The 17,223-nt window shown below is 41.5% G+C and overlaps 1 protein-coding gene across 1 annotated transcript in view; it reads right to left on the reverse strand.

Annotated features, from left to right (window-relative positions):
* tmeff2a (transmembrane protein with EGF-like and two follistatin-like domains 2a) overlaps positions 1 to 15,978 on the reverse strand; it is a 147,218-nt gene extending 131,240 nt beyond the window's left edge. The window contains exon 1 of the mRNA XM_017695088.2: positions 15,367 to 15,978. Coding sequence (XP_017550577.1) covers positions 15,367 to 15,535 — 169 coding nt within the window. The 5' untranslated portion in view covers positions 15,536 to 15,978. The remainder of the gene's footprint in view (positions 1 to 15,366) is intronic.
* Positions 15,979 to 17,223: the final 1,245 nt, after the last annotated feature.

Consider the following 17,223-nt stretch of genomic DNA (forward strand, 5'->3'; position numbering starts at 1 on the left):
TGTCCAGTGTCCAGCGTCCAGTCTGGCAACAGCGACCAACTCCCTGTGGTTTGTGAAACAAATTGCAATAATAACACCACTGTTGAATAAGAGGATCACAGAGCAGGTGGTTATTGCACATTTCACTGTAGCTGGACAAGAGTAACGTGACAAAACATTTGATGTTGAATCACATGGCAGGGATATGAAGAGAAAAGAGGCCAGTTATTAGCAGGACATTTTGTCACTAACTGTGACCTTCAGTAATGGGATAGAACATTTTGCCAAACTGCTTTGAAACTGCGATCAGTGATGTGACCATCCTACAAATCATCCTATTTACTTAAATACAGCATATAAACCAGCTCAAGCTTGCATAGTAATTGTTAAGTAACAGATGAACCCTACAGTGTGGAGGACACATTGATATTGAGGTATCAATAAATGAAGAGTTTAATGATGTACTGATGATGTAAATCCTTTTGTATCAGTATTGAGTTTTTGTGTTACATGTGTTACAACAGTAAAAGAGTGCAGGTACTAGACTGGCCTGCGAGAAAGTCCAGATCTGTCTCCCATTGAAACGTGTGGTGCATTATAAAATGCAAAACGACAATGGAGACTGTTGAGCAACTGAAGTTGTATGTCGAGCAAGAATGGGAAAGAATTCCACCTACAAAGCTTCAACAATTAGTGTCCTCAGTTCCCAAACACTTATTGAGTGTTGTTAAAAGGAAAGGTGATGTAACACAGTGGTAAACATGCCCCTGTGCCAACTTCTTTGGAATGTGTTGCAGACATCAAATTCATAATGAGTGAATATTTGCAAAAAACAATAAAGTTTATCCGTTTGAACATTAAATATCTTGTCTTTGTAGTGTATTCAAGTGAATATAGGTTGAAAATGATTTGCAAATCATCATATTCTGTTTTTATTTATGTTTTACACAATGTCCCAACTTCATTGGAATTGGGGTTGTAGAATTTTCTTTTTTTCTTGATATTCATTCATAAAAGTGGATGTTAAGCATACAAGAAATATCAATGCTATATCATGATTAATACTAACTTTTCCTAGAGAGAAATTCATTGTACTTCAGCTGTTATTCTTTAGTGTCCTCAGTTCCCAAACGTTTATTGAGTGTTGTTAAAAGGAAAGGTGATGTAACACAGTGGTAAACATGCCCCTGTCCCAACTTCTTTGGAACGTGTTGCAGGCATCAAATTCAAAATGAGTTAATATTTGCAAAAAACAATAAAGTTTATCCGTTTGAACATTAAATATCTTGTCTTTGTAGTGTATTCAACTGAATATAGGTTGAAAAGGATTTGCTAATCATCGTATTCTGTTTTTATTTATGTTTTACACAATGTCCCAACTTCATTGGAATTGGGGTTGTATAATGCATTTCAGAAAAAAATCCATCATATCCAGTCTACGGCTACCAGTCACTTGATTAAATCCATCCATCCATCCATCCATCCATCCATTATCTTCCGCTTGTCCGGGGTTCGGGTCGCGGGGGCAGCATCCTAAGCAATGAAGCCCAGACCTCCCTTTCCCCAGCCACTTCCACCAGCTCTCCAAGGGGGATTCCGAGGCGCTCCCAGGCCAGCTGGGCGATATAGTCGCGCCAGCGTGTCCTGGGTCTTCCACGGGGTCTCCTCCCAGGTGGACTCGCCTGTGACACCTCCCGAGGGAGGCGTCCAGGAGGCATCCTAACCAGATGCCCGAACCACCTCAGCTGGCTCCTCTCGACGTGAAGAAGCAGCGGCTCTACTCCGAGTCCCTCCCGGATGACTGAACTTCTCACCCTATCTCTAAGGGAGAGTCCAGACACCCTGCGGAGGACACTAATTTCGGCGGCTTGTATTCGCGATCTTATTCTTTCGGTCATTACCCAAAGCTCATGACCATAGGTGAGGGTGGGAACGTAGATCAACCGGTAAATCGAGAGCCTTGCCTTATGGCTCAGCTCTTTCTTTACCACAACAGACCGGTAAAGAGCCTGCATCACTGCTGACCCATCACCAATCCGCCTGTCAATCTCCCGCTCCCTTGTACCATCACTCGTGAACAAGACCCCGAGATACTTGAACTCCTCCACTTGAGGCAAGAGCCTATCCCCGACCCAGAGAGGGCTCTCTACCCTTTTCCGCCTGAGAACCATGGTCTCGGATTTAGAGGTACTGATTCTCATCCCAGCCGCTTCACACTCGGCTGCAAACCGATCCAGCGAAAGCTGACATTCGCGGCCTGATGTCCCCAATAGGACCACATCATCTGCAAACAGCAGTGATGTGACCCTGAGGTCACCAAACCGGACACCCTCCATCCCTTGACTGCGCCTAGAAATTCTATCCATAAAAATTATGAATAGAATCGGTGACAAAGGGCAGCCCTGACGGAGTCCAACTCTCACTGGGAACGAGTCTGACTTACTGCCGGCTATGCGAACCAAACTCCAGCTTTGTTTGTACAGGGCCTGAATGGCTCGTAGCAAAGAGCCATGTACCCCGTACTCCCGAAGCACCTCCCACAGAATACCCCGGGGAACACAGTCGAATGCCTTCTCCAGATCCACAAAGCACATGTGGACTGGTTGGGCAAACTCCCATGAACCCTCCAGAATCCTGGAGAGGGTGAAGAGTTGGTCCAGTGTTCCACGACCAGGGCGGAACCCGCACTGTTCCTCCTGGATCCGAGGTTCGACTATAAGCCGGACTCTCTTCTCCAGTACCCCTGCATAAACCTTGCCAGGGAGGCTGAGGAGTGTGATTCCCCTGTAGTTGGAACACACCCTCCGGTCCCCTTTTTTAAAAAGAGGCACCACCACCCCAGTCTGCCAATCCAGTGGCACCGCCCCCGATGTCCACGCAATGTTGAAAAGGCATGTCAGCCAAGACAGCCCCACAACATCCAGAGCCTTGAGGAACTCAGGGCGGATCTCATCCACCCCTGGAACCTTGCCACCAAGGAGCTTCTTAACTACCTTAGCGACTTCGGCCTCAGTAATGGACAAGCCTATTCCCATGTCCCCAGACTCAGCCTCCTCACTGGAGAACGTGTCGGTGGGATTGAGAAGGTCCTCAAAGTATTCCTTCCACCGCCCAATGAGTCGAAGTCAGCAGCACACCATCTCCACTATATACAGTGCTAGTGGCACACTGCTTTCCCCTTCTGAGTCGCCTGACGGTTTGCCAGAATCTTTTCGGAGCCGACTTAAAGTCAGTTTCCAAGGCCTCACCAAACTCCTCCCATACACGGGTTTTTGCCTTGGCAACAACTGAAGCCGCAGATCGCTTGGCCTGTCGATTCCTGCCAGCTGCCTCTGGTGTCCCACAGGCCAACCATGCCCGGTAGGACTCCTTCTTCAGCTTGACGGCATCTCTCACCTGGGGTGTCCACCACCGGGTTCGAGGATTACCGTCCCGACAGGCACCAACTACCTTACGGCCACAGCTACAGTCAGCCGCTTCAGCAATGGAGGAACGGAACATGGCCCATTTTGAGTCAATGTCCCCCACCTCCCCCGATATCTGGTCAAAGTTCTGACGGAGGTGTGAGTTGAAGATCAATCTGACAGGTTCTTCTGCTAGACGTTCCCAGCAAACCCTCACTATGCGTTTGGGCTTGCCTGGTCTGACCGGCATCTTCCCCCACCACCTGATCCAACTCACCACCAGGTGGTGATCAGTTGACAGCTCAGCTCCTCTCTTTACCCGAGTGTCCAAAACACATGGCCGCAAGTCCGATGACATGACTACAAAGTCAATCATTGAACTGCGGCCTAGGGTGTCCTGGTGCCATGTGCACTTATGGACATCCTTGTGTTCAAACATGGTGTTCGTGATGGACAAACTGTGGTTTGCGCAGAAGTCCAAAAACTGAACACCACTCGGGTTCAGATCAGAGAGGCCATTCCTCCCAATCACACCCCTCCAGGTCTCACTCTCATTGCCCACGTGAGCGTTGAAGTCCCCCAGTAGGACAATAGAGTCTCCAGGAGGAGCACTTTCAAGCACCCTTCCCAAGGACTCTAAGAAGGCTGGGTACTCTGAACTGCTGTTCGGTGCATAAGCACAGACAACAGTCAGGACCCGTTCCCCAACCCGAAGGCGTAGGGAAGCTACCCTCTCGTCCACCGGAGAAAACCCCAACATACAGGCACTGAGTCGAGGGGCTATGAGAAAGCCCACACCTACCCGCCGCCTCTCACCATGGGCAACTCCAGAAAAGAATAAAGTCCAGCCCCTCTCAAGGAGATTGGACCCAGAGCCCAAGCTGTGTGTTGAGGTGAGCCCGACTATATCTAGCCGGTATCTCTCAACCTCGCGCACCAACTCAGGCTCCTTCCCCACCAGTGAGGTAACGTTCCAAGTTCCAAAAGCCAGTTTCAGCAACCGAGGATCAGAACGCCAAGGCCCACGCCTTCGGACACTGCCCGATCCACAACGCACCGAACCCCTACTACTGCCCCTCCCATTGGTGGTGGGTCGATGGGAGGGGGGACTCATGTAACTCCTTCGGGCTGGGCCCGGCCAGGCACCATGAGTAAATGCCCGGCCACCAGACGATCGCTGGTGAGCCCCTCCCCCAGGCCTGGCTCCAGGGTGGGGCCCCGGTAACCCTGTTCTGGGCAGGGTACACAAGTCCTGTTTTTGTGTCTTCATAGGGGTTATTATGGATCACACTTTGTCTGACCTGTCACCTAGGACCAGTTTGCCATGGGAGACCCTACCAGGAGCTTTTGCTCCAGACAACATAGCTCCTAAGATCATTCAAGCACGCAAACCCCTCCACCACGATAAGGTGGTGATCCAAGGAGAGGTTGATTAAATCCAATTTTTAAAATAAAATATACAATTTTATGAAGTCATTCTAAAGACTTTATGGCATATATTTTCTCTAAATCATACCATTAATTCTCAAAATACTATTTCAATTGCTTGATTTCTAATATAATAATAATAATGACAGCCCTAGTGTGATCCTCTTTTCCTTTTAAAATAAGATAAGATGCGTTTGTCATTGCACAGTGTACAACGAAATTGAGCAGCAATCCAACGGCACTTCCTACATACAAAACAATTTAAACATAAGACTAAAATATCTAAACATAAGGCTAAAATATATAAAGTGCAGATTTAAATCTCAAAATCAATCCTCACTTTAAATATTGACAGTGTTTTCTTTTTGTTCATTTAATATTTATTTTCTGTGAATCAGAATGTGCATTTGATGCTGGAAAAGTGGAAAAAAATGATTGTAGCAAATAATTAAGAGGCATAGTAACCATCTTTCCTGGGTGTGTAATGGCAACAAAAATACATCGTCCAAAAACATTAGTTTTTATTTTTTGTGCTTGAAAACTCTTTTAAAAATATCATTTTTGGTATTTGTATGGGACAATAACAAATATAATAACAAATTCTGTTGCATGTGACAAACCTCTGGCACCACATTACCACCCGTCTCCTCTCTGTTCGTCAATCTTTGGCTATTTAATCTACCAAGACACTTGGACTCATAGTGTAAACTTGATTTGGCAAAAATAAAATGAACAATTGGTCTACAGAGCCATTCAATAGTTTAAACATACCTGCAAGAGTTCTTCTGTAAATCTTTCATTTCCCACATTTTAGAATAATACTGAATTATCAAAGCTAAGAAATAACACAGATGGGATAACCCCAATCTAAATGCTGTCTGACCAGTAGCTATTTAGACCCACCCTACCTCACAACACAGCTGACTGGATCAAATCCATTAATGAACACAAACACTGCACTAATTAATTTTTTAGGTGCATAGTTATTAACTAGTAATGATGTTTAACAAGGTAAAAAGTAATAAGGATGATGTAAAGGTTCTAGCTGAACATTTTCCAACTCTATTCAACATTCAGCCATGATATACTTAATATCTAAATAGTGATACTTTGGCTTTGTTCACTTTATCTCTTATAAAACTCATTACATGCAGCCCCAGAGTACCTGGGGCAGTAAAGTAGAACAGCATGTAGAATTGGAGCTTTCTGTGAGCTCCCGTGTTTTCATATCACTGTTCAAAAGAAGCTCAATGCTGCCTTTACTGTTGGATGCACTGCGATGTAGAATGGAATTCACATCACCATGGAATTGCTTGTTATTGATCTTTTACTTGATTAGCAATAAAAGATGACTGATGTGTAAAGCATTTTCCTGTTTGTATGTTTGCTTGCTCTAATTGGAAGTTGGCAACACAATAACAGTTCTCTAATTTATGGCTTGATCAGATCATCAGAGTAAACACGATGACAGCACTGAGGGATCATGTCATTAACGGTATTTAATTATGAATTGAATATGTATATATTAAATTATGAAAAAGATACATTTCAATCAGATGTCTCCAAACTTTTATTTGCTGCTGTGTACCTAAAGAAGCTCAACTAAAGTCGATGAGCAGATGATGATGAGCTAAAGAAACTTGGCCCATGTCCTGGAGCAATGGTCCTCAAACTGGTTCTCTGGTACCCCCAGATGGTTCAGATTTTTACTCCCAATCTAACTCGCAACACAGAGATAGAGCACAAATCTGGACCTTCAGGTGCCCCTGAGGACCAATTTGAAGACCACTCTTCAAGAGCACTGTAGTTTCCATTATTGTGAGTCCTCAAACAATGACTGCTAATCCTACGGTGTTATGAGAAGTTAACAATATTTTCATTTAGGAAAAGTTCACAACTATTTCGAGCATCTAGAACCACTAAATCAATTTCTTTCAGAATGTAAAGTGGATTGTAATCTGCTTTTATGCTGTGGGCTTTTGTTTTACAACTTATGTTTTCAGGTGGGAACAGATGTCATTATAGCTTCATCAAAAACCCAATGGCATGATATCCTGTCATAGCAGGTCCAAATGAAGATGGAGGAATCCAGTGAAAAGAGTGATCATAAATCTTCACTACTAAATAACAGGCAATAAACTGCTCTGTAAAAACACTGCCACATGCCAAAGACAATAATGGATCAGTTAATAACATTGGTATCAGCAGCATCGATGCAAAGTTGATGGACTGATGCATGGATGCAGAAGAATGCAACAAGGTGCTGTTTGCAAGTGATTTGGCTTGTGATTTCTGCCTTTACAGCTCTCTGTCTCTGTTTCTCTCTCTCTGTCATCCCTGGGAGCATTGCGATTTTATCATGCCAAAACGAGAAGGGTTAGCCAAGTGCCGTGTCTGCACATATGCCAAAATGTGCAGGTATTGGGAGGGGTGGGGGGTGGGGTTGCAGGGCTGATTGTTCTTTCTGCCTGAAGCCACTGTTTCGGAAGGAGATTACAGCCCCGTGAATAATTAAAAAAAACAAGCTGGCAAGCATCAAATATTAAAAAGGTGATGTTTATACACTGCTGAATAAAGCATTAGGCCACTTATTTGGCCAAAAAAGAAACGCAACTTAAAACTAAGGGCATTTGCCTCACGTGGTGGCTCCTGGCTTCTGCATGTTTTAGTCTAACTGGATCGTCACGCACAGAAAATAACCTTTTAGATAGGGATACCACTTTTTACCTCATGGTACCAGTACAGATATATGATCCTCATATTGGCTGATAGACAGCACTGGTAATGATACTAACACTATCTGACCTAACTAGATTTTTTTACAGTATTACATGAGCTGATAATTGATGATGATCACCCCAAGATACCCCAAGACCTTAGACATTTTGGTGAAACCCAATATGAGACTATGGTCTAACTATAATCACAGCAGCAAAGACAAAACCATGTAAAATGCATCCAAACCTCACCAACAGCATGAAAATAACATGTAACATATGAAGAAACCTTCAATGAAAACAACAAATAACAAGTAAGAAAAATAATAATAAACAGAAACAGCCACAATGACTTCTGACTTGCCACAATATTTTTTTATATTATTTAAGACTGCGAGTTTAAGAAGTATGACAATCAAGATCTGATAATCATTTATGTCAGCAAAGCACCATTTATCAGATTATATGAGTATATTATTATATATTATATATATATTATGAGTATAAAATTTTATTGCCTGATTTTATCCAGTATCTTAAATTTTTAGCCCCCTAAAACACTCTAAAGCTAGCTGATGAAGACTAACAATTTATATCATGCTCCATTTGTAGATGGTATCTCTATATTGACTGTGTCTTGTATATGATTTAAAGTCCCAGTTTAAAGTTCCAGTGGCAGATGTGTCTGTTTTGAGGACTATAACAGCTTTTTACAAAATGGTTTTTCATGGTTTTCTTTTAGTAAAGATAATGGTTCGATAGAGAGCCATGAACACTCAAAGAACCATGTGCATGCTTAAAGCGTTCTTTGTATCATGAAAGGTTCTCAGATTGAAGTCTGCTATTGTTATGATGTCAAGTATGATGTCATGCATCAATAGCAGAACCCATTTTGGTGCTATATAGAACCATATGCAACACATTCTCTATCAATCTGATGAACTAATCCACAAAGCAAACAAGCATTTAAGCAAGCAAATAATTCTTTGAGTGTTATGGTTCTATATAGAACCATATACCGAATCTAGAATCTTTTTAAGAGTGGAGCCTTCAGAAAGCATAACAAGTTAATGTGTTAGTGATCTCTGTCATATAATTTATTCTGGTTCCTCATGTAAAACAAAATAAATTTCCACAAACACAGTGAATGGAATTAATCCAGTAATCAACCAAGCTCAGTCACCAAAGCTCATTAAAACTGATGTATACTGTGAAGGCTCATGTTTGAACACTAAAGCTTGACCATTATATAGGTTGGTTGATAATATTGGGTGATACTGACAATCCGTAGTTTTAATGGTATCGTCAAAAAGTATCAGCGATAATTGGTGATGCCTCTGGTATTGTTTCAGTGAGTCAACTGTAAAGCATTTTCGAGTATGAGAAAAGCTCTGGGTAGTTAAAACTTCTTGAATTGTTCAATGAATATTATCAGTTTTTAGACACTAATAATCAATGGCAGCCACTCCATTTTCGAACACGATAATTAATTTGTATAGAGAAGGATCCTATTAGTACAAATTGCAGTTCAATTACCAATGGCTTATCCAATGCGGTCTGTTATAAAAGAGAACAATAACTTCATTATTACATGATACATTTACTACTATGCTAATGGTAATGGTAGACAACTGTGAAAACCTTATCAATCAGTTTTTTAGTAACTAACCAAACCTCCATGCTATTCTATAAACACAGTGTTGGCCTTTGTTGCAGAAAGGAGGTCAATTAGCTTTTGACATCACTGGAAGTAATTTTGAATAACGACTAATGCACTGACACAACCAGAAGCTTCTTTTGCCCCCTCAAATGCTCCTTCCTGCCTCCTGGCTGTCACACTTGTCCAATTTCTGCTAACCTCTTTCCCGCCAGAGCCCGAGTTAAGTAATTATAATGTCTCAATTAGAACAATTACTGAGTGTCAAGTATACAACAATGGAAACCTTTTCAGTCCCTGTGTGTTATTAGTCTTTTGCACCCGAGGCTTCTGTAAACAAGGCCATTTTTTGCAAAGCCTTTTAAACATTGACCTTTGGTCACTTGTAGCAATATACGAGACTATAGACTATATTGTATACAACTGACATCCCCATAAGCCATAGCTGCACTGCAACTACGGTAAAGTGGTGTCAATACCTGAAAATAATGAGGGCCTCTATTTGAGGTTTTGTGTACAGCCAAATCTGTATGTTTTTTTGAGGTTCTAATGGAGGCCACCCTTCATTTACCGATCTTCCAATCAAAACGCCCATTAAGTACAAGCTCTTAGTATGTCAGGAGACATTTCTGAGGAGAACATCAAATAATTAAAGTAAGTTAAAAAAAACTGGAGTTTACAAAACTAAGATTTACAGAGAAAATGTGACTCCTAACAATCACTTGCAAGACCTGGTAGCCCAGCTAAACTGTCCCCATCAGATAAAGCATTTAAAGCTTTCCTCTTTGAGAGATAGGAGAAATCAAAATGCTTCAGATCTCAAAAAATCCACAAGTGTTTCTGTCCATCCTTCCACTGTGAGAAGTCAACTCAATGCTGTGGGTCTGAAAGGATGTGTAGCTGTCAAGAAGCCCTCACCGAGATATGGAAACAGACAAATCAAACAAAGAAAGTGTTGCACTGAGAACAATGGACTGACCACCCCAAAGTCACCCCAGAGAACAATGGACCCCATCGTCAATGAATATATTTGGGATTACTTGGATTGTGAGATACAGCAGATAACATTATTCATTTGTGGGGAAAATAGAGCTAAAAATCTAAAAAAATCTCAATAATGTAATAAAGTATTACATTCTCAGTAACGTATTATATCACTGTATTACATTATGAGATATAGTACATTACTACATCATTGGATTATTATATTTTTTGATAAAGTTAAGTGCAACTTTATAACATTTTTTGTGAAATTATTACATCATTGATTTCTACTGAGGGGGTCTCTGAGTTTTGCATGGCACTGTATGTGTGTGTTTCTAAAGGTTAGTACAATATATTGTTTGCCCATCGATTTTGTGATAGGGTTCTTTGCAATATGCAAACGAGCCCTCTAACCAATCACAGGCTTGGAAGAGTGATGAATGAGGAGTTTCATATAATCCAACAAAACTAAATGTTGTGGTCAAAAGAATGCAGTCAGATTACTGACTCACCAATGCACTTTTACAAGGAGCAACATATGTATTCAGAATAAAGCTATTTTGTCCATATCATGTACATTGTTCTCTTTCCAATATCATGATCAACATGCTCATCTTATCATCACTGATGTCAGCGTGGTTATCATAGTTTTCCTGTACTTGTTTAAAAATAAATGACATTATTACAACATATTACATATGACATATTACAAAACAAATAGGCATAAGTGTTGATAATGTGACAATTAAACTACTTATTTGATATTTCTAAAAGATTCCAGACCTTCAAATGAACTTAAAGGTGACTATAAATAACTTTGAGTGTGACTATATCACACATATTACCGCCACTTCAAACAGGTCCATTCGTATAAAGTTGTGTAAGACTTTATTTGCAATCCTGTATCTCTGACCTCATATTAGTGTAAACCAGACCCATTTACAAAGCAACAGCTCTCACCCTATACATTTCAACTCCAAACAATCAAATGAAGAGTATTCAGCCCTGTTTGTAAAACTTCAACGTGCTCAGCAATTCTCTCACGGCCAGAATTTGAATCACAAATGGGCGTCATCACATCTGCAATTGTGCCTCGTCAATTTTTGCGATTTGCAAACAGCTCGTTTTGTGTTGCACAGCGATTAGCGTGTTGATACCCAAACAACACAGCAATCGTTATTTATCATTATTGTGATAAATTATATCACAATATGTCACAATGTGCTACTTTGAGTATATCGTTGATATTGTCAGTACTTAAGAACTGACCAGCTCCATATTTCATTATGAAGAGAGCAAAAGTAGACCAGTTTTATTGGGATTATTGCAGCGCAAGATGTGAAATGTTGAATACAAATGACTGTATTTACTATAATTATTGTTTTATAATATGGATAAATTTAAGGTAATAATGCCAGTAGTGAACTATGCTGCCTTTAACAGCTGGAAAAAAAAATCATAGAAATGACAGTTAAAACAGAAGTTAGGAGACTGTTGGGGTTTATCCTAAAGTTAGGACAGTATATAGGGAGACTTATTCTATTTAGGGTATTTCTGTAATACTGCTTTCTTATCTGATGATAATGGATAGGATTATGAAGTTCTGTAATAGTTACTGTCCTAACTGAAGTTGTCATGGTGACTAAACAGATTTCAGAGTTAAGATGATTATAATATGACCCCTGGTTCTTTATTTTTCTGTTCTAACTTATCAGATGCCAGAAAAATGTATATTGTGGTATACTGTGTATTGTGATAAGTTCCTGAAGTATTGTGATATTAGATTTTTTTCCATATTGTGTAGCTCTACAGCAAGGCACCTTCAAACTTTGCTAAGTCTACTGATCCTAATCGTTCTAATGGTCTTTTTTTCAGCAGGGAACATCCCAGTGCCCAAGGTGGTGGTAAGATGAAACAGAACAGAACAAGCAACATGTTGCCTTGCATTTTGTGGCTTCAAGGCACAAACATTGTCTAAATGCAGTCACAGTCAAAACAATACACGACGTGAGAGGAACAAATTCAAATCAGTCCAAATAACACAGCTACCTGATCTCCAAAGCTCATAACTGGTTTGTAGAGCTATTGCAGATCACCTTAGCCCAATTCTGATACAGAAATACATATTAAAAGCTTAAATATCTTCAATTATTCCTCCTTAGACACACTGTGGCTCTGAACATGACAAAAATGTGAATTTGCTGCCCTGAAAGGCCTTTGATAAAGTAGAAGATGCAAATCATATATCGAATGTATTTAAAATCCCCAGAGGTGAATTATCCGAATATCTCTGTATAATTCAACCATTGAGTCATAAACATCATTTAGGGTGTTTTCATGTGAAAAGAAATGTAACGATTCTCATTTCTTTACAGTAGTGGTAATAGGAGCCAGGGGTTGCCATGTCTACAACACAGTTTAGTTCCCATCCAAAACCACCAGTAAACCTACATGAGTTTTATATGTATATTATATGAAAAAAAAGAACGCTTTCTTTAGAAGTGGATAGTATGGCAAAAAAAATATATAGTATATTATATTGTAAATAATAAAATACTACCAAAACCTGTGAATATAATGATTTTTATTAAATATGTGGCATACTGTGTTGCACTAAATCCAGTTGAACAGGACTTTTGCTTTATGAAACTGGCACTTGGTCAGTGTTCTACAATTACTGACAGTATCCACAATGTGTTCAGAAAAGCATACTGTATGCTTGTATCACGATAAGCATATACATTGTCATATTGCCCAGTCCTATTTGGGACTATTTTGCCTCACAACACCCTGAATGTATGTCTGCACACTTTTAAAAATCTGTTTCAAGCTAAAGGCTCATTACAAAAATGACCGTAAAACAGTGTATCGGGCATCAGGAAATGTATTTTAGCTTTCTGTGAGGGAGCTTTCAGAGGTGGACGTCTGGTTCCCATCACCACCATTGTGCACAATCCAGACTCAGTTTCTCTGCAACCTACAATCCCTTTGTTTTTATCTTCAAGACTTGCTGAGGAACCAGTAAAATTCCCATTCGACAATGCCCAAATAGCACTTCTTTAAGTCCAGCTGGAAACAAATGAATACTAAAAGTGAATTCAGCAGGAAAGTCCCCAGCGAAAATTAAATCTTCATTTGTGCCCAGCTGGTCCTACACTTGGACTATAGTGTCTATTCAACACTGTGGGTGCTAATTTAACTCTGGAGATTTTACCGGTACTGTAACAGTAAACACCTCAGAGAAACTGGGAGAGGGGAAAAAAGACATTCAGGCCTCCATAAATCAGAAAACGATTTAAGGGGGACTGCGGCTGCTGCTGTATGAATGAATGTCCTTGGCTGTTAAGAGCTGAAAAAGATTTTGGTACAGCGACCTACTTCAGTGAAAGATCGAAAACAAGCACAAAAGCTAAGCTAGGCTAATAGCTGGTTAAAGGAGAATTTAATAGATTTTCCAAAATTTCAGCATAACTCAACTGTTAAGACGTAAACAAAGTCTTGTTTGGGGGAAAACGATCCATTCTAGAGAAACTTACTAAGTCAGAACTGTTCGCTGAGGTGGTGATAGGAACCAGACATCTTGATCAAAAAGCTCCCTCACAGAATGTTATCACATGAAATGGTTATGAAACTGGAGCCTGATGCCTGGCATATTGTTTTATGATAGTTTTGAGATCAACTTTTGGGCTACAATGTACTTTTAAAATCCAGGAATAGTGGAGGGGTATATGTAGTTTGTTTTAAGGCAAGGTAGTCCCCAATAAAACTTTTTTTTTTTTTAATTTTACCATCATCATCATTCTGCTTAAGGTTCACTGATGGTTTTAAATAATGGCTATATTTATGTTTTAGACATGGCAACCTCTGGTTCCTATCACTACCACTATAAAGATATCTGAATCTCTACAATAAACCCTTTAAAACCAAACCAGTACAAACGGCTCTATTTAAGTATCTCTATTTCTCTCAAACACTGAATTATACGTATATTTTGAAAAATCGGTGGAGTTCCCCTTTAACGTCTCCCAAGCTAAACGGGGCTGTGGAGAAGCAGGTTAGCCTCGGAAACTTGGGAACATTACACATATGAAATTGACTCTTTGAGTGATACATATGTGATTATTTTGTCGGTTCCAGAGTGGAGACTCTTAGTATAACGCTAACTAGCCTTCGAACATCAGCTGTTGACATCTGTGGACACCCTCACATCAAAAAAAAGGCGCCAGAAAATGTGATGGTTTGGGGGGGATGGAGGCAGCGTGATGTGGACGATATGGAAATAACTCCCCCGAGGGAGATTTTAACTCATTTCTGGAGGAAGAGAGTATACAGACTGCAGACTGAGCGCAAACGCACCACCATTAACCGGCTTCACGTCCGGAGAAAGTCCAACACTGCCATCCCAGCCAGCCGCAGCCTTTCAGGTCGCTGTGCTGGAGGAGCTGCTAAAATAAACCGTTCAACGAAACGCAGCTTTTTTTCATACAAGGCATGTGAATAATGTTGTTTTCGCCCACCGGTATTATCATTATTCATGGCTCTGCACCGTTTTCCGCCTTCACAGAGCGGCTGACACTTTAACGGTTAAGCGAGAGTCTCCACACCAGTAGCCTCTAACGGATACGGGAGAAAGGTCGTATTAAAATCACGAAGCTTGTATTTTCAACTTTCAAAGATGCATTTCTCTGGTATTTGCTGCCATTTTCTCCTCTAAAACCTCACAGACTCAAAGATTACGACGTCTGCGAAGTTTTTTTTTTTGCTCATTTATTGCGGCTAAGGTATCCTGCACACACACCGAGGATTAAAAAAATAAATAAATAAAATAGATAAAAAGGTAAAAAGCACTAAAATCATATGGATTCGGTAAAAAGCCACACGAAATAATATTTTAAAATAATCAAATAAACACTAAAAAATCTCACGCAGTACCAAAAGTAAATAATACAATTTAAAAGAGAAGGCACGAAGCACTTAAAACACATCGCCTCATGGCTTTAAAAAGTACATTCAACGCTATTTCAAAACAAATTTCACGCAAAATCCAAGCTAAAAAATAAAATGATAGTGAAATAAGATTCACTCCACACTCTGAATAACAGAAAACACAAATAGACACCCCGCAAAAAAGCCCTAATAAATCGCCTGCGGAACCCCTAAAGCCGCTCCCAGCACCCTCAGAACCGTGCGCGCTTACCGGAACAGTTCCAGCCGGTGGGGGTCTGGCAGTCGCTCAGCGAGGAGGACGGGAAGGCGCGGGGCTGCAGGACCGGGAAGGCGGCGAGGAGCGAGACGACGGCGAACCGCAGCCAGTCACCCGCGGCCCGGCTCCAGCGCGCCACCCTCATCCTCATCCTCACACTCATCCTCCTCCTCCGCCCGCCCTCAGCTCCTGCACACTCAGATCCCCGTGCGCGCTTCACGGACGAGCCCCGGGCCACGCGGCGCGCTCACACACCGACATGCGCGCATCTTCCGAGGGGCAGAGTTTGGCCCATGGAGAGGAGAGGGGGCTCGGTTCCGCCGAGAGATGATGATGAAGAAGAGGAGGAGGATGAAGAGGCTGGATGCGTCCAGAAAGTGCACAAACAAGCCTAGAGAGGACGCATGAGCCAAAAACACAATTCCATCCGCCGAAGTTGCTCCTAACATCCACGGTCGATCGCTCCGGGTGCGCGCGTGCGTCCGTATGTACAGGCTCTTCGCTCCGTCTCTCTCTCTCTCATTCGCGCTCTCGCTCTCGCGCACACACACACATATACACACACACGCGCGCGCGCACTCCGTCTCGTTCACTCCCACAATAGCGCGCTGCACGCGAGCACCCGGTTTTCGAGCACCCTCCTAGTCACGTGACCATTAGAGGCAGGATTTGAGAGGAACAATCGCGGCCCTGATTGGCTGAGAGGGCTGATTTTTTTTTTCTCCACCCGTTTTCATGAAAGCCACGCCCCTCTCGGCTGGTCGCTGCACTTAACAGGCAGTCCGCCCAGCTACAAGCCAATCCGTGCGCAGGAGAAAGGATGCCGCGAGTCAATGGTGGCGAGGGAGGTGTGGCCGCACCAGCCAGTCGGAGGGTCTTTCCGGAAAACGGGTGGGGAAAACAAAACGCCGTCTCCCGTCTGACGCCAAGCTTCGGTCTGGGCCTGTGTGCTACAGCTATCCAGAGGAATTGCAGCTCGCGTAATAAAAGGTTTGGGAAGATAAAATATACAAATGAAAAAGATGGTTCTTTAATAAAGCAAATTGTTCTGTTTTAAACCATGGATTCTGTATTGAACCATTTGCATCTTCAGATTGATGTGGTTCTGTATAGCACCAAAAGGGATTTTGCTATTGTTACAAGTTTGACAACAGCAGAACACAAAGGGGAACTATACAACTATATACAGCGCCTTCTCCATCAATTTGAAGAGCCATTTCACCATGCAAAGAACATTTTAAGCATGAAAATGGTTCTTTAAAGAACTCATGGTCTACAACCCCCACTAACATCAAGGCTCACAATGTTTGTGTATTTTACAGGCGTGACACACAGTTGTTATGCTCTCCACATCTTTCCTGAATGTGCAAGCTATAGTCCAACTGACCAATCCCAACTTGGCCACATTCTGTGTGTGTGTGTGTGTGTGTGTGTGTGTGTGTGTGTGTGTATATATATATATATATATATATATATATATATATATATGTGTGTGTGTATTTATGTATATATAACATCAAATATGCTATAGAAGCAAGGTTGCAGTACCAAATTGCTAGAACCCTTAAATCCTTATTTGCTTTGGCTAAAAATACTCCATTCTGCCTCATTTTTCACAAGGCAATAACTAATGATGCAGTAATTGCCCTTTTTAGTGCCTTAGTGTGCAGAGCTTCTCTTGAGGTGAATGTGACCTGTGGGAGGTCTATTCTAGCTATATAGTGCATGGTATATGTCTATAATACTCCAGCTTACATCTGCGTATGACATACAGCTAATGTGTTATAATTTGGCACCTTAATAAAGTGATGAATGAGGATGTGTTAACGTCTACTTCTGCAGGTGGAAAAC

Source organism: Pygocentrus nattereri, chromosome 6, assembly GCF_015220715.1.
Source record: "Pygocentrus nattereri isolate fPygNat1 chromosome 6, fPygNat1.pri, whole genome shotgun sequence".
NCBI lineage: Eukaryota > Metazoa > Chordata > Actinopteri > Characiformes > Serrasalmidae > Pygocentrus > Pygocentrus nattereri.